This window comes from Lutra lutra, chromosome 8, assembly GCF_902655055.1.
Source record: "Lutra lutra chromosome 8, mLutLut1.2, whole genome shotgun sequence".
In the NCBI taxonomy this organism is placed as follows: domain Eukaryota; kingdom Metazoa; phylum Chordata; class Mammalia; order Carnivora; family Mustelidae; genus Lutra; species Lutra lutra.
The window spans coordinates 11,846,644-11,870,442 of NC_062285.1; the positions used below are offsets into that span (position 1 = coordinate 11,846,644).

Sequence of the window (23,799 nt, forward strand, 5' to 3'; positions counted from 1 at the left end):
GCTACAACATGGATGTGGTTATGATCATTAATATTTCAGCAACATGAACATAAGCAATGAAAAAGATACCAACACCTTCTGAGTTCTAGAAGATCTTTGGTAAGATCTAAGTGAGGAGATGAATGAACCCGCCTCTATACCAGGTACAGGTCATTATTATCGCTGTGCATGCGATAACAATAAGGAAAATAGTAAGAAATGTACAAGGGCATCAAGTACATGTCCAATGGCTGTGCTCTACAAAAGGGCGGCACCAGACATAGTGGCTACATAACCTGGGTTATTTGTGTTTATATTTACTTAAATTTAGTTATTGAATTGTATTTGTATTTATTTAAGTTCACTTATTGAATTGAGACAATACAATTAAATATTGAGTTTCACCAGTTTTTAACATTCTCTGCTTTTTAAAAAATTTCTCAAAGGTGCTGTGGCAGAGAGAGTCATGCAGAATGGCACCGTCGTGCCGTCTGGGCTGCAGTGGAGAGAAACTGCAGTCCCGAACTGAAGTGCCTGTCAATTCAGCAAGCCACGTGATGGGGGTCAGGGTAATGTATTCTCTGGTTCAACAAATGGCAGGAAACCTGGGTCCGTTACAGAGCAAAATCTGGTAGATAAGGCTGACAAGAATCAGTGTAACGTAATTCAAAGGTAGGAGATCGAAATATATTCTAAATTAACCTGTATTCTCTGGAGAATCTGTAAACGTACTTTCCCTTAGACTAAAAAGCTTCTGGAGTTAAGAGCAGGGCGCACTGAGTTTAGTGCACATCACATTAAAAAAATCAGTACCCCAGAGGAAAGCTGTTCTCTTTTTTCATTGATGGATCTGTTGACCTTTAAATTTAAATGGCTTTTCCTATTTTATAAGGTTCCCATCCTGTCCTGCCCCATAGCAACCATACATTCAGGAGGTAAAAAGAAGCAAACCTCAATATTTCTTTGAGCTAGGGACTCCACCTTAAGAAATACTTCTCTCCCACATAATTATATCCCCTTAAGCGAGAAGAAATATGGAGAAGTTCTAATTTTTGTCAGAGTCATGGTTGTTGCTTGGATACACTACCCCTTTACCCTTATCTATCACTCTAGGCTTCTCTGACTCACTAAAATTTGATTTAAAATTGAAACACTTATGGCCATTTATTTCAGAAAAGATGAAGTAGATATACTTTTCCTTAATCCTCCCACTAAGTACATAAAAATCCTGGATATTGTATATAAAACAAACATGAGAGGGTTCTAACAGGTAGAAAGAAGAAGAAAGACTATATCGAGATCTGCGGACTGGAGGAGCAACACAATGGTGAGTTACTTGGATTTTCTTTTTGTCTCATATATCCCAGATTGGGTACTAGAGAAGAGGGTGAGGCAGAAACACCAGTGGGCACGGGAAAAAAATGACCTAAGAAAAGCCTGCTCTTTCTTTTCAGAGGAGGAGAAAAAGAGCAACTTAATAAGACAGAAAACTTTTAGGCAACAAATGATCTATTCTAGTCAACACCACAGAAAACACTGTGGCCTAACCCCACTTCTGTGAGCAATGGCCAAGCAGAGAGCTTGGTGTTCTAACTTTGTCAGACTACACCAAAGCTCTCTAATCCCCACGTTGGGTGGTATCAGAGGAGGCCTAATGCCGAGTCAGGACTTTCACCAACCCCAACCCCCACTGACAAATTAACAGGGTGTTCCTCCCTCTCACAGACAGGGTGGTATCCACAGAGCTTGAACTTCCATTACCACTCAGAAATAATGAGGAGCCCCTCACCCACCTCCCCAAGGGTCAATAAAGGCCTACTTGAAAACTTGTAATTCCTTGTCTAAGCTGAGGAGGCAGCACACACCTTATCCCACAAATGTGGTATCAGAGAAGGCCTGCTAAAACCTAAGATTTCAATAAGATCTAGAAGAACTAAGAGAATCATAGAATCTCAAAAATTGTTAAAAATTACCCATTCTCTTACCATGCTCCAAAATGGAATAGATTTAAAAAGACTTTCATGGAAGAGGGGGTTAGAGAGAAAGGAGGGAGAGAAAGAAAATCACAGAATGCAAAAACAGAAAGAATGAACAGAAAAAAATATATATAATGACAAATTCAAGCCCTAACATAATAATGACATTGAAGGTAAATGACCTAAATACACCAATTGATAGAGTTTAGCTTAATAAACCAAAAAGAAAAAGGGAACCAACCAAATGCTACCTACAGGGAACTCATTTCAAATATAATGATACAATATTATTAGTTTGTAAGAAAAGGAGGAAAAAAAAATGACCATGCAAGCAATCAAAGAAAGCAGAAGTGGCTATATAATATTGAATTAAGTCGACATCAATAAAAAGAAAAACAACAAGGGACATAGAGGGAAATTACATAATCACGGAGACATATTAATCCCAAACATGTACACACCAAACAACAGAGCTGCAAAATGCATGAAGCAAAAATAGAACTAAAAGGAGAAACAGAAAAATTGCCGTTATAGTTGGAGACTTCAGTACTACGCTCTCATTAATTTATGGGACAACTGGACTGAAAAGCTACGAGATAAAAGAAATCAACACCACCAAGCAATGTGATTTAATCCACACTTCTAGAACACTCCAACAGCACCAGGTTATATCCATAGCTCCCTGTCTTTCAAAGAACTCTTCACTAAGAGGTTATCTTGTAAGTGCATTTAAAGATTTTCAATATTATCATAACTAGTAGCTGTCAATACAGGTGTCTGAGGACTCTGCTCTAATGGAAAGAACACTAGTCCTGTGCATGTTAACTAGGTCAGGCTTTAAAGAAGGGCTCATGTTAACAGACACTTACCGGACTAACTGTGCTCTTCCTGCGGAAACAAGTGGTCCAGACCTTTCAAGTCTTCCCCCGTGTCTTTCCTCTTGGCTCTCTCTCAGTACGTTTTTGTGACTGCAAATACATTAACTTTTTTAAATTAATTTATGTGGAGTAATAGGAAATTAAACATAGAAATGTATACAAAGATCCCACTGTTTTCATGCACCCCAGGGATGTGTTCTCCCAATACAGAAAACTACACGAGTTCCAGCCCCATCTGACACCTGCGAGGCCCCTTCTGTCTTTCCAGCACAGCCATGTACTTTCTATAGTGGAGGAACATTTCGCCCCCCATTTCTTTTATGAGGAACAGGTGGCTGTCATTGTGCAGATCCGCCACTCTGAGCCTTCTACTCTCAGTGCTTCATGCCCTGGGAGAGAGCTGCCTGGTCTCTTCCCGTCCCCACCCAACTCCGAGGCAGTGCCTGGATCTGGTCTGGATCTGCTGTTCCCAGGTTTAGCACGGGCCTTGGCACATCGCTTTTAGGTAAATTCATAATTGAAGAATGTCAGCACCTGGGAAAGGGTATTTTAAAAATTCACCTCCCAGGTAACAGAGCCGCCCATTTATGTGTCATTTTCCCACTCCTTCAAATAGAGTCACAAAGATCAAACAGCTCAAAATTGATGAGAATTAGAGGAGTGAGAGCGTCTCCTCTTTCCCCGGGACTTCTTCAAGCCTGCTCTCTGGGTTTGCTTGCAAAACGTGATCAGCCTGCGGTTCTCAATCCCTGCAGGTGAGGGTCCCGTGTGACCAGCTGGAAGGCCGTTCTTTCTTAACCCAATCAGGTGACTGCATGGAACATTAAAAATAGGCTGAAACCGGTAAGCCTCTCTGCTAATTTCAGAAGTGCTCGAGGCACTTCGGACCGCTCTGGCCTTGAGGTCACACCGGGCGTTAATTTGTGCGTTGGTGCTTATTTATAGAGGGCCTAAATGGACCTAGTCTTGTATCTGTCAGACATTCATCAAATCAGTGTCCACTTCACTTAGGCCTGTTAATTTTGGGAGGCTCTAGCTTTTCCATGGTATTTTCTTAAAAGTTCTGTTAAGAGACAAGACACTGTCTCTCTCAAGACTTCCCTGATTAACTTCACATAATTTTAATCCTTCTAAATTCTCCTAGAACTTACTTAATCAGGTCCCTACTGCTGTGTTTACATGGCCTGTGAGATTTCTCCGTGTCTTTTATCATCTTTTTCACGTGACATTTGCCCTGACTGAGTGCCCACATGTGACCCTCTTCATGCCAAGTCCTTCTACCTGGAATATGAAGAGAAGAGGGTAGGGATCGACCTGCATTTTGGAGGGAGATGTATCTCCTCTGTACTCTATTGATGTGACATAAATCTAAGCTAAAAGTTAGGCAAACATGGTTACTGAGGATGTATCCGAAAACCCCTTGTGCAAATTTCTACATACTCTTTGAAATCAACAGTGGCCTTCCAGTTTAAACTTGGCTCTAATCTTTTGGTCATTTGACTCTTCCCAAAATTAATTTGGTTCTTCTCCAGCACACTCTTGCCTGAAGCAGGAAGAGCTTTCTGAAGGGTGGGTTCTTCTTCCTTTTTAGGTGCCTCCTCAAGCTCCTTTTCTTTTTTCAATTCTTCACTGAATCTAACATCCTTTATGTACAAAAAAACAAAAATAATTTTTACAGTGATATCGCTTCTGAATTATCTGGTGCTATCTGAAAATTAACACTGGTGATAACTTCAGAAAAGGAAGTCACTGACGCATCTAACTTGTGCTGCTTAGGACATACGCTGGGGAAGGGTCACCTTAGGATTCTGGTCTCTGTTGGAGCTAGTCTGACAGAAATGTGATGTTCCTAAGCTCGCCTCCCCCTCCCCCTGCTGCAGCACATAAGGGTACAACGGCAGGGCTGGACCTATTCCTGCTCACCACCACCAGAAAAATCTAAACTCAGTGTATTGATGGGGACACATCACGTACAAATTGCTGAAACCAAGGATAAAGAGAATATCTTGCCAGAGACAGAAGACACAGAGGCAGAAACAAAACAATTAAAAGAGACTTATCCAAAACAATGCAAGTCAAAAGAAAAGAGAATGAGGCCTTTAAAGTATTAAAACAAAAGACCTGTCAACTCAAAATTCTAAAGAGAGAAAAAAAAAAGCTTTCAAAAAATAAAGACAAAATAAGACTTTCATTGATGAACAAAAGCAGAGAATTCACTGCCAGAAGGCCCGTGCTAGAGAAATGTCCATGAAGTTCTTCATTCAGAAGGAATATCATACCAGAAAGAGTATCATACCACATCCACACAGAGAAATGAATATCTGTAGAAATTCTTTGAGCTGTTTTTGATCATTCTAAAATACAATTGACTCTCTAATGCAAAAACAGTAAGGAGGACATGTGTTGTGATGAGCACTGGGTGTTATATGCAACTAATGAGTCGCCGAAAACTACATCAAAAATTAATGACGTGCTCTATGTTGGCTAATTGAACATATTAATAAAAGAATAGTATCAATGTGTTGAGGAGTTAATACCATGCAAAAGTAAAATGCATGACAATAATGCCAAGGGAAGGAAGAGGCATTGAAGGTGCACCATGTAAGGTTCTTAAACTAGTCGTGAAACTGTAAGATAGCATTTAAAGTTGGACAGGATAAACTAGAGATATACATTAAATGCCCGAGGGCAGCAACCATGAAACTTTTAAGAAGTATAACTGACAAACAACATAAATAAAATAGAATCCTTTCTAAAAGCTCAATTAATACAAAAAGGGCAGAAAAAGAGGAAAAAAGAACAAGGAACAAATGGGACAAATAAGAAACAAGAAGACAGTAAATTTAAATTCAACTCTATCAGGGCACCTGGGTGGGTCAGTGGGTTAAAGCCTCTGTCTTTGGCTCAGGTCATGATCTTGGGGTCCTGGGATCGAGCCCCACATCGGGCTCTCTGCTTGCAGGGAGCCTGCTTCCTCCTTTCTCTCTGCCTGCCTCTCTGCCTACTTGTGATCTCTGTCTGTCAAATAAATAAAATCTTTAAGAAAAAAAAAATAAATAATAAAATAAATTCAACTCTATCACTAATTACATTAAATAAAAATGATTTTAAAACTTCAGTTAAATCATCAGACTGGATGAAAAAGGAAAACCAAGTATTTGTGGTATTAAAAAACCCACTTTCCATGCAACCAACAATCAAAAAATGCAGGAGTGACTACATTAAAAATCAAACAAAATGGACTTCAAAATAAATACTATCAGACCTAAAAAGGGAGATACATAACAACAGAGTCAACACAACTTTGTGTATTCACCAAACAACAGAACTTCAATATACATAAAGCAAAAGTAAATCCACAATTATGAGATTTCAAAACTCCTTGCTCAGTAATCAATAAAATAAGTACATAAAAATTAATAATATAGAATACCTTAGTAATACTATCAACCAAATTGACAAAACAGTTATACAATGTACTACACAACAGCAGCAGAACTTACATTCTTCTCAAATGTACACAAAAAAAGAATCACCCAAAATGACCACATTCTGGGTATAAAACATTCACAAAGCTAATAGGACTAAAATCATACAAAAGATCTTCTCTTAATACAATGGAATTAAACTAGAAATCAGTAAAAGAAAGGTAACTGGAAAATCTTCAGATATATTAATTTGCATGAAAATATATCAAAATCTGTGGGATGTAGTTTATGTAGTATTTATAAGGAAATTTACAGAATAAAACTTTATATAAGAAAAAATAAAGGTCTCAAGTCAATGGCTAATTAAGAGCTTAAGCATTAAGCGGTTAAATAAGAGCAAATTAAACCTAAAAAAATCAGAAGGAAAAAATCATAAAGACCAGAAATAAAAAGGAAAGCAGCCAAACATAAAGACAATCAATGAAACAAATAGCTGTTCTTTTAATAAAATTGATCACTTCAGGTGCTTGGGTGGCTCAGTTGTTAGGCTTCTGCCTCTGACTCAGGTCATGATCTCAGGGTCCTGGGATCAGCTCCCTATCGGGTTCCCTACTCAGCAGGGAGCCTGTTTCTCTCTCTCCCACTCCCCCTGCTTGTGTTCCCTCTCTGTCTCTCTGCCTCTGTCAAATAAATAAATAAAATCTTTAAAAAAAGATCAATCACTTCTTTGCAGACTAATCAAAAATAAAAAGAAAGAAAACTCAAATGACCCATATTAGAAATGAAAGAGGGGTCATCACAAAAGATCTTCCAGACATTAAAGGATAATAATGGAATGTTTTTTGAGGCCAATAAATTAGATAAGTTAGATAAAATGTATGAATTCATCAAAACACACAAACTACCAAAGCTCAACAAAAAAAAAAAAAAAAAAAAAGGAAATCTGAATAGTTATATATCAAAGAAATCAAATTCTCAGTATAAAAATACTCCAACAAGGAAAGCTCCAGGTACAGATGGGTTCACTGGCAAATTCTATCAACATTTAAGAAAAATAATACCCAATCTACACAAAGAATTCCAAAAAGAAGAAATATAAATGAATTATTTCCCAGTTCATTTTCTGAGGCCACATTGCCTAGATACCAAAACCAGACAAAGGTATTAGAAGATAACTACTAACCCACATCCTTCATGATTATAGATGCAAATGTCCTCAGTAAAATATTACTAAATTTCATCCAGCAATATCAAACAGGGTAAGCCATAATGATTAAGTGGGATATTATCCCAGGGTTGAATGTTAGTTCAATACACAAAAATCAATGTAAATGCTCATCAACAGACAAAAGGATAATCATGTGATCATCTCAAGAGATGCAATAAAGTCATCACCTCCAAGTAGCAATGGGATCATCTCCCATGGGTTAAGTGGAAACCCCATGGAAAGAATGTAAGAAGGCACCCGCTCCCTCCCAGCCAGGGTAGTGTCAGAGTAAGCTTCATGGAAACTGAATTTCTACCCGTCTCCAATGGTAATGAGGCAGCCTACACCACCAGAGTTGTCAATGGAAAATAAGTGAAGAACTCAGACTTCACAGAACCCCCAGACTCCGCCAGTGAAGTGCCGAAGAAGGCCTGTTAAAACAAAAGATTTAAATAAAAACCAGAATTTCACAACATATGGCCCCAAATGTCCAAGATAATAAAAGATCACTCATCCTACAAAGAACCAGGAAGATCACAACTTGAAGGAGAAAGGATGATCCACAGGATAAAGCTTATACCAAGATGAAATAGATGTTGGAAAAATCTGATAAGAATTTAAAGCAGCCATCATATTTTATATGCTTTAGTGAGCAATTATGAAGACTTGAAACAAATAAAAAACTAGAAAGCCTCAACAATTAAACAGAAGATATGAAAAACAACCAAAAAGAAATTTTGAAATGTATAAGCTAAAATAAAACTCACTGGGATAGGCCTAGCAATATGATGGCGAGGACAGAGGGGAAGAATCCATGAGCTCCCACGAAATTATCCAGTATGAATAAAAAGGGGGAAATTCATTGGGAAAAAAAATGAACAGAGCCTCAAGATCTGTGAGACTATAACAAAAATTCCAAAATTCATGTCATCAGAGTAACAGAAAGAGAGGAGGGAGAGAGTCAGACTAAAAATGTATTCTAACAAGATGTGAAATTTTCTTAAACTTGGAAAAAGACATAAATCTCAGATGCAAGAAGCTGAGGAAATCCTAAACAAACGAACTCAAAGAAATCCATGCCAAGACGCATGATGATAAAAGAAGAAAAATTACAACAGCAGAAAAGAACAATGGAAAAGAATAAAAGTGTGGCGAAATACTTTCACTCTGCTCTTGAGTTTTCTAGGTTTGATGGTTGAAGCAAAACAATGTCTCTTACAGTTATCAATGTATATAGAAGAAATAAAAACAATTACAAGTAAGAGAGGGTAAGAAGATTCAAAAGAAGATATGATTTCCTTTTCTTGGTATTAAAACAGTATTTATTTTTTCAGTCTCATCAGTGTAATAGTATTAGAGCTTTTGCAACGAGTTTATGTTGAAAGAGAAATGACAAATTCTCATGTAGTATATTTGCAAAGGAAGAGTATGATGACAGTTTTTCTTTTTGTGACACATCAGGAGTAGCAAGGGATTGAGTCATATGCAATTACTGTTTGAAGGAGACATGGTTTCTATGCTTCACTCGAAATGGTATAATGTCAAACAGCAGATTACAATTAACTATGCATGCATGATATGGTACAATACCCACAGTAAACACAGGCACAAAAATCTATAGAGAGAGGTACACCAAGACACTATGGATAAATTAAAGTAGAATTTTTTTTTATTTTTTTAAATTTTATTTTTTATAAACATATATTTTTATCCCCAGGGGTACAGGTCTGCGAATCGCCAGGAAATTAAAGTAGAATTCTAAAAAATGTTCAAGTAATCCACTGAAATGCAGGGGAAAAACAAAAACAAAAACTAAATGGAACAGAAACCAAAGTAAACTAGCAAGTGTAAACCCTAACATATCAATAATTAAACGTAAATGATCTAAATACACCAGTAGATAGAGTTTTGCAAATTTATTTTATTTTATTTTTAAGATTTTATTTATTTATTTGACAGAGATCACAAATAGGCAGAGAGGCAGGCAGAGAGAGAGGAGGAAGCAGTCTCTCTGCTGAGCAGAGAGCCCGATGCCGGACTCAATCCCAGGACCCTGAGATCATGACCTGAGCTGAAGGCAGAGGCTTAACCCACTGAGCCACCCAGGTGCCCCACAAATTTATTTTAAAAACAACTGAACTGAATGCTATCTACCAGAAACTCACTTCAAGTATAACAATATAGGTAGCTTGAAAGTAATAGGAGGAGAAAGATATAACATGCAAACAGTAGTTAAAAGCAAGGCGGGGGGCACCTGGGTGGCTTAGTGGGTTAAGCCTCTGCCTTTGGCTTAGGTCATGATCTCCGGGTCCTGGGATCAAGTCCCACATCAGGCTCTTTGCTTGGCAGGGAACCTGCTTCCTCCTCTCTCTCTGCCTGCCTCTCTGCCTACTTGTGATCTCTGTCAAATAAATAAAATTAAAAAAAAAAAAAAAAAAGCAAGGCGGAATAGCTATAAAAGTATCCAATAAAAGTAGACTCCAGATAAAGAAAAATTACCAAGGAGAGAGAGGGACATCACATAATGATAAAGTGATCCGTCTATCAAGAAGATATAGCAATCTTAAATGCATATACAGAGCTGGAAAAACAAAAACAGAACTAAAAGAAAGATCCGACAAATCCACAATTATAGTTGAAATATTTCAAAACCTTTCTCCAACGACTGCTAGAAAATCAGCAAAAATGTGGGAGACCTAACCATCAAAAACCACATTTTAATCTACAAAGTAAAAATAAGAGAAGAAATAATAAATACCAATGTGAAGTCGGGGGAAAAAAACAACCAAGATAAATTAATGAAACTAAAAGCTAAGTCTCTGGAGGAAATTGAGAAAATCAAGACACCTCTATCCAGATGGATCAAGAAAAAACAAAACACCAATGACCAGTATCAGAAATAAGAGAGGTAACAATAGCTACCAAAGATGGAAGAATAACTACCAACAAGGTTATGACCATAAATTTGACAACTTAGATGAAATGGAGAATTTCCTTTAAAGAAGACCAGGGTGCCTGGCTGGCTCAGATAGTAGAGCACATTGCTCTTAATCTTAGGGTTGTATGTTCGAGTCCCACACTGGGGGTAGAGATTACTTAAATTAAAAAAATAAAATGGTTAACACAGCAAAGGTTATGGGTACTTTATCCCAGTACAAAAAAATAAATAAATAAAGACAATCTACCAAAACTCCCTCGAGAAGAAACAGATAACAGCATGGCTCTCACTATTGAAGACATTGAAATCTGTTGTTTAAAAACTTACCTACAAAGGACACTCCAGGCCCTGATGGCTTCACTACCAAACATGTAAGAAAGAAACAATACCAATTCTGCATAAACTCTACCAGAAATTGCAGAGGAAAAAAAACTACCCAACTCATTCTAGAAGGCCAGTATCACTCTGATAACCAAAACCAAAGATATTAAAGAAAATTACACACTAATAACCTTATGTAGATGTGAAACTTAAAATCTTAGCAAGTTAGATCCCATAATATATAAAAACGATACTACATCCTGAACAAATAAGATTTATTCTGGGAAGATAAGGTTAGTTTATGTTTGAAAACTCATCAGTGTAATTTACTACATAAACTAAAAAAGAAAAAAAAACCACTATTATCTCAATAGGTAATCACTCAATAAAATCCAATATCCATTACTTTTTTGGGGCTTTATTTAAATTCAAGTTAGTTAACATATAGTGTCTTACTGATTTCAGGGTAGAAATAAGTAATTCATCAGTTGCATATAACACCCAGTACTCATCTCATCCAGTGCCCTCCTTAATGCCCATCACCCAGTTACCCCACTCCCCCCATCCATCTCCCCTCCAGCAACCCTGAGTTTGTTTCCTGTAGTTAAGAGACTCTTAGGATTTGTCTCCTTCTCTGTTTTTATTCAATATCCATTCCTAATAAAAGTTCTCAACAATATGAAATAGAGGGGAACTTCTTTAACCTTAAAAATTTCATCTGTGAGAAAGCTACAGCTAACATCATACTTAATAGTAAGAAACTGAAAGTTTTCCCTTTACCACTGGGAACAAGAGACTACTTCCATATAATTTTGTACTAGAGGTTCCAGCTAGTGCATTAAGGAAAGGAAAAAAAAGGAACTGAGTTTGGAAAGGAAGAGGCAAAATGATCTTTATACACAGACAATATGATCATCTACATAAGGAAACCCTCTGGGATCTACAAAGCAGACACTAGAATTAATAAGTGTTTCAGAATATGAAAGCAATATATAACAATCAAGTGTATTTTTATTTAATAGAAACATAACACAAATTGAAATTTTAAAACTACCATTACTCATAGCCCTTGTTAAATAAACATTCAACAGAGTAAGGTTGAAGATTTAACGGGTTTTATGAATTGATTCATGAATCCAGCAGCATCCTGTCTAGCAAGCAAAGAGATGCTCCACAGAACTAAAAAAAAGAAAGGTTTTTAAAGGCAGAGAGCATTAAAAAAAGGAATTTATTAGCAAGGAATGTATTATTTAGGCAAGGGTACCCTCCTACAAGGAGCAGAAGGGGTAAATCAGTAAATTTCTTGGGATAGACTGGGCAGCTGCAGTTGGCTGGTTATGGGTTATACTCCTGGGTGGCTGAAACGGCAGTTATGTAGATATAAATAATATAATAATAATATATATTATAAAATATATAATAATATAATTCTTGGATGTTGACTTGGCCTAAGTGATGCCATTTTGAGCCTGTAGTTTTCTTTTTAACGCCTCTAAAATATGAAATATTTACAGGTAGGTTTCATAAGGGATGTGCAAGACCTGTGCACTGAAGGTTACAAAATATTGCTGAGAAAATGAAAGACCTAAACAGATGGAAAGACATACTCTGTTCATAGATTGGAAACCTCAGTGTTGTCAAGACATTAGCTCTTTCCAAATTAAACTATAGACTAATCATAGTCTCAACTATAATTCTCTCAGGCTTTTCATGAAGAAATTGACGAACTGACCCTAACATTCTAATGGAGTTGCAAAAGATGTAAAATACCCAAACAAGTTTGAAAAAGGAGAACATTGGAGAATTTATACTACCTGACTTCAAGATTTATTATAAAGCTACAGTAATCAGACATTGTGGTACTGGCAAAATAGACAAATCACTGGAACAGAAATACACCCACACAAATAGACAACTGATTTTTGAGAAAGGCATAAAGGTAATTCAATGGAGAAAGGATATTTTTTCAACAAATGGCATTGGAACAACTAGATATTAATATGAAAAAGAAAAGAACTTTGATCCATGCCTTATATCATGTACAAAAATAAATTTTAAAAAGCCTAAATGTAAAACCTAACATTTGAAAACATCTAGAAAAAGAAATTGGAGAAAACCTTTGTGACTCTGAGTTTGGCAAAGCTTTATCAGGTATAATGTTATAAAGAAAAAATTAGTAAGTTGGACTTCATCAGAATTAAGGACACTTGCTTTTTGGAAGACATGGGTTAGAGAATGAAATGACAAGCCACAAAGTGGAAGAAAATACTTACAAGTCATATATCTGACAGAATACGTAAGCCAAGAGTATATATAAAGATCTTTCACAACTATCAAACAACCTAATAAAAAACTGGGCAAAAAATTGTAATAGACACATTATCATATATAATATAAGAGTAGCAAAATAAGCATATGAAAGAATGCATTCAAGAAATGCAAATTAAAACCCAGTGGAATACCAGTACACACATCTATTAGAATGTCTAAATCAGAGGATTGACCATACCAATTATTGACAAATATGCAGAAGACCTGGAATTCTCATACATTGCCAGTATGTATGTAAAATAATACAACTGCTTTGGAAAACAGTTTATGAATTGCTTAAGAAGTTAAAGATACAGCTACCCTATGACCTTGCTGTTTTACTCCTAGCTTTTACCCAAGAGAAAGGAAAACATAGGATAGGTAGAGAAAAACACCCAAAAACAAAATGTTGAAAATACGAGAGCTTAAATTTTAAAGATACATACAATGTTTTGAAGATAAAGTAAAAGAATATTTACAAAATGTGGGCAACAGAAAAGAAAATCAGAGAATGAGTCTCAAAGGCCCAACATTCAGTTAGTAAGTCTCAGAAAGAGAGCAAAGAGAACAGAAAGGAAAGAATGATTAAAAATGTGATTCCAAAAAAGTATTTTTCTAGATCTGAAGGACATATGTCCTCATTAATGAAAAACAAACAAAATCAGCACCAACCATATCATCATGAAAATTACAGAACATCCTGAATAAGAGAAGATCCTAAAGGCTTTTAGATGAGAAAAGTCAAAACAGACAGGCCACATAGGAAAAAAATGCCTTTAAAATTCTAAGTAAAGCTTTGCGCAGTGGCAGTATTGTAGCCAATGAGGTTTATCCGAGGCGTGATTATTGCTGATTATTGCTAATTGAAAATTCTAAGTAAAAATTATTTTTGAACTATCATTATAGAAACAATAACTGAGAGAGAAAAATAAAGATATTTCACATGTTAACCTTCAATTTTTTTCCCTGTTATGTGCTTCCTTCACTCAGGAAGCTCCACCAAAAATTATGGGGTACACCAACAAAAGGAAAACTAAATGGAAGGGAACCTCCTCAAAATAATAAAGGCCATATATGAAAAGCCCACAGATAACATCACATTTAGTGGCAAAATCCTGAAAGATTTTTCCCCCAATATCAGGAATAAGACAAGGAGCTAGCTTTCACTGCTTCTATTCAACACAGGCCTAAAAGGTCTAGCCATAGTAATTAGGCAAGAAAAATTCTAAAAACATCCAAATTGAAAAAGAAGAAGTAAAACTATCTCTGTTTGCAGATGACATGATCTTATACATAGAAAGAACTAAAGACTGGGGTACATGGGTGGCTCAGTCAAGTGTCTGACGCTTGATCTCAGTTATAAGTTCAAACCCTGGGTTGGGATCCACGTGGAGTCCACGTTAAAGGAAAATTTTTTTTAAAGATCATATTTATTTGAAAGAGAGAGTGAGAGAGAGAGAGAGCACATGAGAGGGAGGGGGTGAAGCAGAATCTGCACTGAGCAGAGAGCCCAATGTGGGACTTGATATCAGGACTCTGAGATCACGACCTGAGCCAAAGGCAGATGCTTAACCAACTGAGCCAGCCAGGAACCCCAAAGAAGGAAAACAGTAAAGAAAAAGAAAGACCTAAAGATTAAAAAAAAAAAAAAAAAAAGAGTTAATCAATAAATTTGGTAAACTTGCAAGATTTGACTTTGAATTTCACTTTCAAAAGAGCCAGATCTGATTTAAACACTCAAAAATCATTTCTCTTTCTCCACACTAGCTGTGAACAATTAGAACAGAAATTAAGGAAACAATTCTATTTATAATAGCATCAAAAAGAATAAAATGTTTAGAAATAAATTTAACCAAGGGCAAAAGACTTGACACAAAACTATAAAATACTGTTGAAAAAAATTAAAGGAGACAAAAACAAATGGAAAGACACTCCATGTTCATGAATTGAAAAAATTAATATTAAGAGGACAATGCTATACAAAGCATTCTACAAATTCAGTATAATCTCTATCAAAATCCCAATGCTGTTTTGTGCAGAAATGGTAAAACCAAACCTAAGATTTATATAGGAAGTAAAGGGAGCCCAAATAGCTAAAACAGTCTTGAAAAACACCAACAAAGTCTGAGGACTTATACTTCTCAATTTCAAAACTACCACAAAGATATAGTAGTCAAAATAGTATGGGACTTGTATATGGATAGACAAGATAGAAGAGAATTGAGAGTCCAAATATAATCCCCTACATCTATGGTAAATTGATTTACAACAAGGATGCCAAGACCATTCAATGGGGGAAAGAACAATCTCTTCAACAAATGGTGCTAGGAAAACTGAATATCTATAAGCAAAAGAATGAAACTCTATCCTTACTATACTCATACCATCTACAAAACTTAACTCAGAATAAATCAAAGACCTAAATTTAAGGGCTCTTTGTCCCTAAATTTAAGAGCAAAAACCATGAAATTTAAAAAAAAAAAAAAACAGAGACAAATCTTCATGACATTGGATTTGACAATGGTTTCCTAAGTACTGTACCAGAAATTCAGGCAACAAAAATATTTTCACTGGACTTTATGAAACTTAAAAATGTTTGTGGATCAAAGGACACTATCAAGATGAATGAAAAGACAACCCACAGAATGGGAGAAAATATTTGCAAATATTCTATCTGATAAGGGATTGATATCCACAATACATAAAGAATTCCTACAACTCAACAATGAAAAGACAACCCATTTTTTTAAATGGGCAAAGAACTTAAATAGGCATTTCTTAAAAAAAAAAAATGCTAAATAAGCACATGAAAATATGCTTAACATCACTAATCACTAGGGAAACGCAAATCAAAAATACAATAGGATACCACACTTCATACTTACTAAGAGGTCTATAATAAACACACAAACACACACACAGATAATAACAAGTATTGGTGAGAATGTGGAGAAACTGGAATCCTCATACAGGAATATAAAATAGTTCAGTCTAGGTAGAAACAGTTTGGCAATTCCTCTAAGAGTTAAAAACAGAATTACCATATGACCCAGAAATTCCACCTCTAGATATATACCCTCCAAAACTGAAACAGGGACTCAGATACTTGGATGCCAATATTTATAGCATTTTTCACTGTAATCAAAAAGTGGAAACAAAGCAAGTGTCCATCAGTAAACGAATAGATAAACAAAATGTGGTCATATCCCCAGGGAATGAAGTTCTGACACATTCTACATAGATGGACCTTGAAAAGATTATGCTAAATTAAATAAGCAAAGGACAAATATTGTATGATTCCACTCTTTGAGATACATAGAAAAGGCAAATTTATAAAGACGGAGAGTAGATTAGAGGTTCCTAGGAGCTGGGGAAGGAGGAAGTTACTGCTTAATCAGAACAGAGTTTTAGTTGGAGATGATGAAAAAAATTTGGAAATAGACAGTAGTATTGGTTGCACATTATGAACGTAATTAATGGCACTTGGTGATATACAAAGTGGTCAAAATGGCAAATTTTGTTTTGTATAGGTATTTTATGACAACAACAAAGAAAAACTGGAGTCCAGGAAATAGGTGATCAAACATCAGGAAATTTCCAAAAAAAAAAAAAAAAAAAAAAAAAAAGGTCCCAGCACATTGACAAAGAGAAGTTTTAGGACAAGAGCAGCAGCAGTATAGTAAGAAAATAGAATGCTCTGGAAGTGGCGGGGTCAGAAGGAAAGCAATGGACAGGATAAATGATCTGATGGGGGGGTTTGTGGAACTGACGTCTTGAGAATCAGCCTGGAGCTCAAGTGTATCATATTAGTATTTCTTGCATATTTTTTCTTACCCACATCACCTTCAATCAAAATTTTATTTTACAACTATATTAGCTGATTTCTTCATCCAACATTATTTCAAAAACCATGAAAGATACAAAGGAAGCCCAGTTCTTATGCATATCCAGTTGACACACTTATTGAGACAATCCAATTAGGTAATAATCATGGGATGCCCAGAAAGGGTAAAAAATAATCAAAACATATAGGCTTCTTTAATAGGGCTGACTCCTTTGTTCTCAGTGTTATTAATTCAAAAGGGAAGATGAAAAGTGCTACTTAGGAAGCAATCTGAAATATTTTACACCTATTACCTAAAGAGAATCAGAAACTTTCTGGAAGTACTCCACTTAAAATACTTCTTATTTTGTAAACTACTGTGAAAAACACTCTAAAAATTAGAAGCAGAGGCCAAAAAAAAGGCAGAATTACTCTCAACAGAAAGTTTAGTCAAGTAACACTATGCTATGAAATTTCAAAAGTCTATAAACTTACCTGTTTCGACATATTTTCCAAGAATTTTGCTGATTTTTCTTTTAAAAATGTGACAAGGTCTTTATAAATTTCACTTTTTCTTTCATAATTAATTCCGCCCTCATCATCTGTTTTGCCCTTTGGGAGAAAAATGTTGGTGCTATCATTAGTTATTTACTGAACCTGATCAATACATCGCGACCCAAGCCCACATACTGTTTTCTTCTATCAACGATCCATGTAGTAGTCTTTAGACATCAAAAATACAGGCAAAAACCCTTCCCTCTTAAAATTATCCATCTGTCTGTCCATCCATCCAACCATCCATCCCTCCATCCAGCATGCCTTAACTGAGTACCTCCTATATGCATGTAAGGCACTTTGCTAGTTGGCAAAGAATCGAGAGCTTTCTTCCCTCTGTACCCTCCTCATGCAAAAAAAGCATTATGACTTCAAGAACCGCTGATGAAGTCATAAAAGGCCCCAAGGTTAGAATGCCACCACAGAAAAGCCTCTGTTTGTCACACTCTGCTCTTGTTCTGTATATAATGCTGTTGCTGTAGGTGTATTTTCTAGACTTAGAGCCTCCATGTAACCATCTGTCCCTCCACCCTTTGTGTCTGTACCTCTTTCTTTTCATCTCTTTCCTTTCCTCATTTTCATTTGCTTGCCTACCCTAACAGGAAAGATTTGGTTCTGCCTTAATCAAATGCATATGTAAAAAACTGTAGTCTGTTATCTATATACATAACCACATATATACAAAACATCACACATACCCATGTAACTCTCACACGTTACACATTTTGTTGTAATTACTGAATAGTTTCATGTTCCTTTCATTTTTGAAAATAAGAGGAACGCTTAGAGATTTCCAAAACAAAGTTATACGTACGTCAATAGACTTTGATAGAAACAAAGTCTCCTTGCCCCCCCACTCTAGAAAGTCAAAGTCTCTGATTTTCTAAACTGAAATTTCACTTTCTTAGAGTATCAAAACAAACCGGAAGCAAAATCTGATTGAGGTTGTCTCCCTTCTCTGTGCAGACATAAGGCACAGTGTCGTTCTGAGAAGAAAAGCACAAGGCATGTCACAGATGCCTGCTGGTCATCAAGAAAGTGGCACCAGCATTTTGATGACAAACTAAACCACGAAGTAGCCATGCTCCAAACAGTCCCCTGTGATAAAGGGACCCCATTCAGGATTTGGGTTCTCCCTGCAGATGTTGCCTATGTGGCCCCAAATTACACTGAAGACACCAAGGGCAGGGTCTGGCCAAGGAGAAAGCCGGGCTCCTAGTTAAGTTCAGTGAGCAAGTATGAGGCTCAAAATTAAAATTTTTAATGTAGAAGGTTCAGAAGCCTCTCGCTCTGCTTAGTGATGCTCAGGGCTGGGAATCTGTCACGCTGTGTTTCTCCTTTGCCAGCTTAGGTCAGCAGGAAGTAAAAGGGAGACTGAAAACCTGGAGGAGGGAGAAAGGGACATGCTGCTTCCCTCTTGCCTACTGTTCCTGTTAGCCTCAACCCAGCAGCAGCTCTTCGCCCCTGGCAGTGGCAGCTGCTTCCAGTAGCAACAGCTGGCTCAAGTTCCCAGGGTTTTTTCCCTACACTCCCAGAACCTGCCTCATTAAGGTTCCTCAGAAATACCACTATAAGCTGACCAGGGCTCCATCTTCAAAGGTCTGGGTCTCAGCTCTGCCAGTTCTGCAAAGATCGTCCTGTGAGCCCGAGGTAGCAGCGCTAATTGGGCATTGCTCTCCTCAGAGGTCTGGGTGCCAGGTTCATGGAGACCTGCAGAGCTCCAAGGGGACCAGCACAGCCTGGAAGTTACTGTTCCTCACAGATAGGGGTTCCAGTTTATGGGGGAGGGGAGGCCATCTCCCAAGAGACCATCACCAATGTAAGCAGGGTCCACGGCTCAGAGGTCTAAGTCCCAGCTCTGCAAGGTCCATCTTCTGAGATCCTAAGATTCCAGCACGGCCCAGTGATGCCACCTCACTAGACATCTGGGTTCCAGCTTCATGGGGCACTTCCGCCAAACTCCCACATTTTAAGGCTTCCCCTTCCCTTTGTCCCTCCAGTCTTAGGGTAAAAGCTATGGTTGTTGCTCCTGTGTTACCTCAGGCCTCCTTTTCTTTCCCCTAATACTCATATAACTAATCAGTGAACTGACTGTTAAGGAGGTTTTCATTTTATAAAGTGGCGTGGGTCCCTCTGAAAGGCATTTCTTAGAAGACCGATTTAATGACCTACAATGGAGAACACTGGAGCTAATTCTGAAACTATTTTGGATTTGCTCAGCAAACACATAGCAAAGTGATCTGCGTCAATCCCACAGAACAGTATTGCATTTTCTGTGGCCGTCGGGATTCAGTCCTGGAGATGGGCCTGCGTTTAACAGAGACGGAGCTAAGCTCCAAAGTCAACATGGTTCTTAAAAAATTACTTACACCATTTAAAAATACTCCTTCGGCACTACAAGTAACGCAGAGAGTGTCAACATCATGTGGTTTCACCACCACATAACAAATTTCCCCGTGAATCTGTCTCCAAGGTGGGGCTCGGCATCCATTCGAAAATTCATAATCTGAAACCAATCATCGATGAGTTAAAAGGAGCTCCAAACATAAAATACGTTGGCTTTAAAAAAATAAATATGATTATAGTCATATATTTCATTTTTTCAAATATTCAACCCTAATGTAGCTAGTGAAGTATTTGGAAGTGATCATTAGTGTACATAACACACAACAAATTATGAGAATAATATGAACCTGAGGTGTAGTCGATAGATTCCAACACGGTTTGTTCTCCTTTCCCTGAGAGATGTTTCAGCCGTTCTATATCGTTCTTAACAATTGCTGGGTTTAAACATATTTCTCTGAAATGAACGGTAAGAAATTCATTTTAACACTCCACAAGAGAATCCCCAGAAAACACATGAAAATATTCCATTTTGGGGAGGGGGTGTATTATTTTTTATAATTAAAACTGTAGTCAAATTATACAACAACTAAAAGATTGCAGTTGGCTTTAAGCCGTGTTATAATCTTACAACACTGTCAAAACATCAAGAGATCAGTGATTCATATTTAACACAACATTAAATATACTCATTTAAATAGTCACCTGATTTCTTAGTGGTAATACTAGAATACTAGGGGGAAAAAACCTAGAAAAATGAACAAGTTTTAAAATTTACAAACTCTACGTGATATTTGCATTACTATTTAATCATTTATCTGGTAGTCTGAGCAGACTGAAAATAACAAGGCCATTTCATGTCCTCAAAATCAGGTAAACGCCCACAGAAAGCTTTAGCAATGCTAACTGCAAATGTTTAAGTTTTAGAATTAGAAATCCATGCAATAAACTAAAATCTTATTCCAATAAAATGTAATGTTAAGGGGCACCTGGGTGGCTCAGTTGGTGAAGTGTTCGACTTGATTTTGGCTCAAATCATGATCTCAGGGTCCTGAGATCCCGCCCTGCGTCAGGCTCTGAGCTTAGCGAAGAATTTGTGTAAATTCTCTATCTTCTTCTCCCTCATCCCCCACCCCCCGCATGCACACGAGCACACTCTCTCTCTCTCAAAGAAATCTTAAGAGAGATTAATGTTAAATCAGTCGCAATAACTTCCATACTTTATTTTTTGTGTGTTTAAAAAAAAAAAAGTCTGAAAGCATAATTTGTAACTAGTTGTTAGAGGTTTCTTTTCTCTAAAAGACTCACAGTGAAATATGTTTCAGAGAATGATTCAGTAGGTGCAGATCCAGGTGCTTGAGCAGCACGCCAAGCTTCATTTTAATCTCACTTTCGGGATCTCCATCTTTGGTGATTTTATCAAGAATATTCACTACGGATGTGTCATCTTTCATTGCATTATAATCCAAACCCAGGATTTTTGTTACGGGATCTCTGTTAGCTGATCAAACAAGTAAATAAATAAAAATGACCCTCTTTGTCTTCTGTTGCAAGAAACATAAAGACTACAACATCCTCGGAAGCCCACCCAAATGTGCATCTTTCATTAAGCTTTTCTCTGATGGGCCTGATTTGAACCCAACTCTACTTTTCAGATTCTGCTGTATTTAGGAGCTTTCTTGTAGTCCTGGAGAGGCCCCGCCTTTTGCTGAAGTACCAACTATCATCTAACGAGACAGAGAACAAGACATCCTTTTTTTTAGTTGACTATGGAGCATTGTCCAGCATGGGCATTCAATTAACATATTCAGGATTGATCTGAAGATAGAGAAATACTAGTCTTAGGAGAATCATCAGTAGAACTGTGTGTGTGCAGGCGAACCAGTGCTCAGTGTTCACAAATGCTTTCTTTCCAAAACTGCGTGTTTCTTTCAGTCTACAGACCTACTGCCAGTCTTTCCCACCTGTTCAAACTGCTTTTATTTTCAGTGCCTTTTGATGTTCGAGTAGGAAAAACAAGTCTGGCCAGTACTTACACACATACCAAAGTTACACTGAAAGACTTCAATCCTAACTCATGATCGAGGCTGACATAGGTGTGAAAGTCTACCCTAGAGAGGCTGAAAACAGAATTTGGTAAAAGCCAAAGAACCATGATGTTGCAAGTGAGGAAGAAGGGGGCAAAGCCTTATTTGGGAAGGGGGAATTTAGGTAAGATGAAGTATATGTGCGGGAGGGAGAAAGGGCCTATAGGAGTAGTCCAGAAAACTCGATCTGATTGATATGAAGAGAAGAGCAGTAGCTCTGCAACAGGAAGTGGACTGTGGCACCAGGAAATAGCAGAAAAGACGTAGGGTCTCTTAAAAAAGCCCACAGGAGGGGAGGGGCAGGGAAAGGAGATCTAGGAATCACCCACTTCCTGAGCATCTCAACTTACCCTTATGGCAGTCATTTCCTAAAGACTCATGTAAAAGGAAATAGAATTATTTGTGGGAAAGACAGAAACCTGACCTCCAAATTACCATGTACCATGGAATTTAGACCCAAAACTGAGAGTTGGACCTAGAACTCTTAAAGGACAAAACACAGCAGAGGATAAACATTTAGCCAAACCAGATCTATAACAGCCAGTCTATGTATTAGGTTCCTATTTAAAATTGAATCTGATGCTATTAACAATCCCTTTGAATTCAGCTTTACTCTTAAGATTTCATTCCTCCTCAGCAGAGTAGCTATGATGTACAGATATCCTAATAAAGAAGAGTAGGCAAGAGATAAGAAAAGGGTGCTGTCCTAAGGTTCACAATTTTTTTTTTTTTTTTTTTTTTTTTAAGGATCATCTTGCCGTGTCACAGCAGTAGACACAGTGAAGAATGATGGGAGGTGGGACCCAGGCACCTCATGTTTGGGACCTTCTAGTCACACGATTCCAAAGAAGCAAGACATGCAGATGACATCATTATCTACTGTTAAGTATTTCTATTCATAAGAAAAATTGAGAGTACCATTACAGCAGGCAATTGATCAATTCCTTTTTGCATGTTAGAGGCTTAGACAATAATGAAATCTACATCCTTAGCTAAGAGGAAAAACACTTCCCATTGAATGAAAGAAACTATTCACAGAAACCTATGCAGCCCACAGTGGAACAGGACTGAGACCAACGGAAAGTGAGATTATTCTGCACTATCTCTGCTCCATTCACTGGAGAGGAAACACAGCACCATCCTTCCAAGCAGAGCTGAGTGGAGGGGGTTTTCCAGGGATGCCCTTGCTAATCTGTCTTCATTCCCATGTGGACCTCAAAGGCTACAGGCCGCCGGTCCTTCACAGAAGCTAGGAAGCCTCTCTTTAAACCACATGCTAAAATTAGAGAAATCTAGAAGCTTGCTAGTGGCCAAGTATTAGCCCTTTTCGTTTTAAAGTGGAAACTGGATATGAGCAGGACATTCGGCCAAGAAAAATGAATGACAGGTTTTTGAAGTGGAACATAGGACTTTTAACCTTTTAGGTCATGGAACTTTTTCTAAGAGGCTGTAACAAATGACCTCCCCCCAAGATTGTGTTTCTAAAAGAAACCAAATCAAATCACAGACAGGAGCGTAGATATCACCTTCGATACAGGCCTGTGCTTCCTTCAGTTTTGTATCTTTTGCAGTAAGCAAGAAGCGGGACAGCTGCCCGAAGCTCCTGATCTTAATGTGGGGCACAGAGAGGAACAGCAAGGGCTGCCCATCTTTATCGACTTCTTCTGATTTGACTGTTGTTTCACTAGGAAAATAAATTCAAAAAATACATGCATACATATATACATACATACACAAATTAATAAATATGTATTGAAAGCTTAAGATTACCCAGATGCTAGTGAAGTTAAATGCAAGACATTTCGACAGATTATTCCCAGGTCTCATTAAAAAACACAAAATATATACGGGCGCCTGGGTGGCTCGGTGGGTTAAGCCGCTGCCTTCGGCTCAGGTCATGATCTCAGGGTCCTGGGATCGAGTCCCACATCGGGCTCTCTGCTCAGCAAGAAGC

General features: G+C 37.4%; 1 protein-coding gene and 1 pseudogene across 2 annotated transcripts in view; one reads left to right on the forward strand and one right to left on the reverse strand.

Annotated features, from left to right (window-relative positions):
- Positions 1–23,799, reverse strand: part of ODAD2 (outer dynein arm docking complex subunit 2) — a 204,830-nt gene that overhangs the window by 170,010 nt on the left and 11,021 nt on the right. The window contains exons 3-9 of one of the 2 annotated variants that reach the window (XM_047743313.1): positions 23,372–23,529; positions 21,067–21,259; positions 20,109–20,215; positions 19,785–19,921; positions 17,356–17,472; positions 4,274–4,476; positions 2,825–2,923 (exon numbers count right to left, since the gene is read on the reverse strand). In XM_047743313.1, the coding sequence (XP_047599269.1) occupies positions 2,825–2,923; positions 4,274–4,476; positions 17,356–17,472; positions 19,785–19,921; positions 20,109–20,215; positions 21,067–21,259; positions 23,372–23,529 (1,014 nt within the window). Of the gene's footprint in view, positions 1–2,824; positions 2,924–4,273; positions 4,477–17,355; positions 17,473–17,692; positions 17,774–19,784; positions 19,922–20,108; positions 20,216–21,066; positions 21,260–23,371; positions 23,530–23,799 lie in introns of those variants that run through there. The other variant, XM_047743314.1, reaches the window with a different exon arrangement.
- On the forward strand, positions 13,830–13,945 carry LOC125108026 (uncharacterized; annotated as a pseudogene).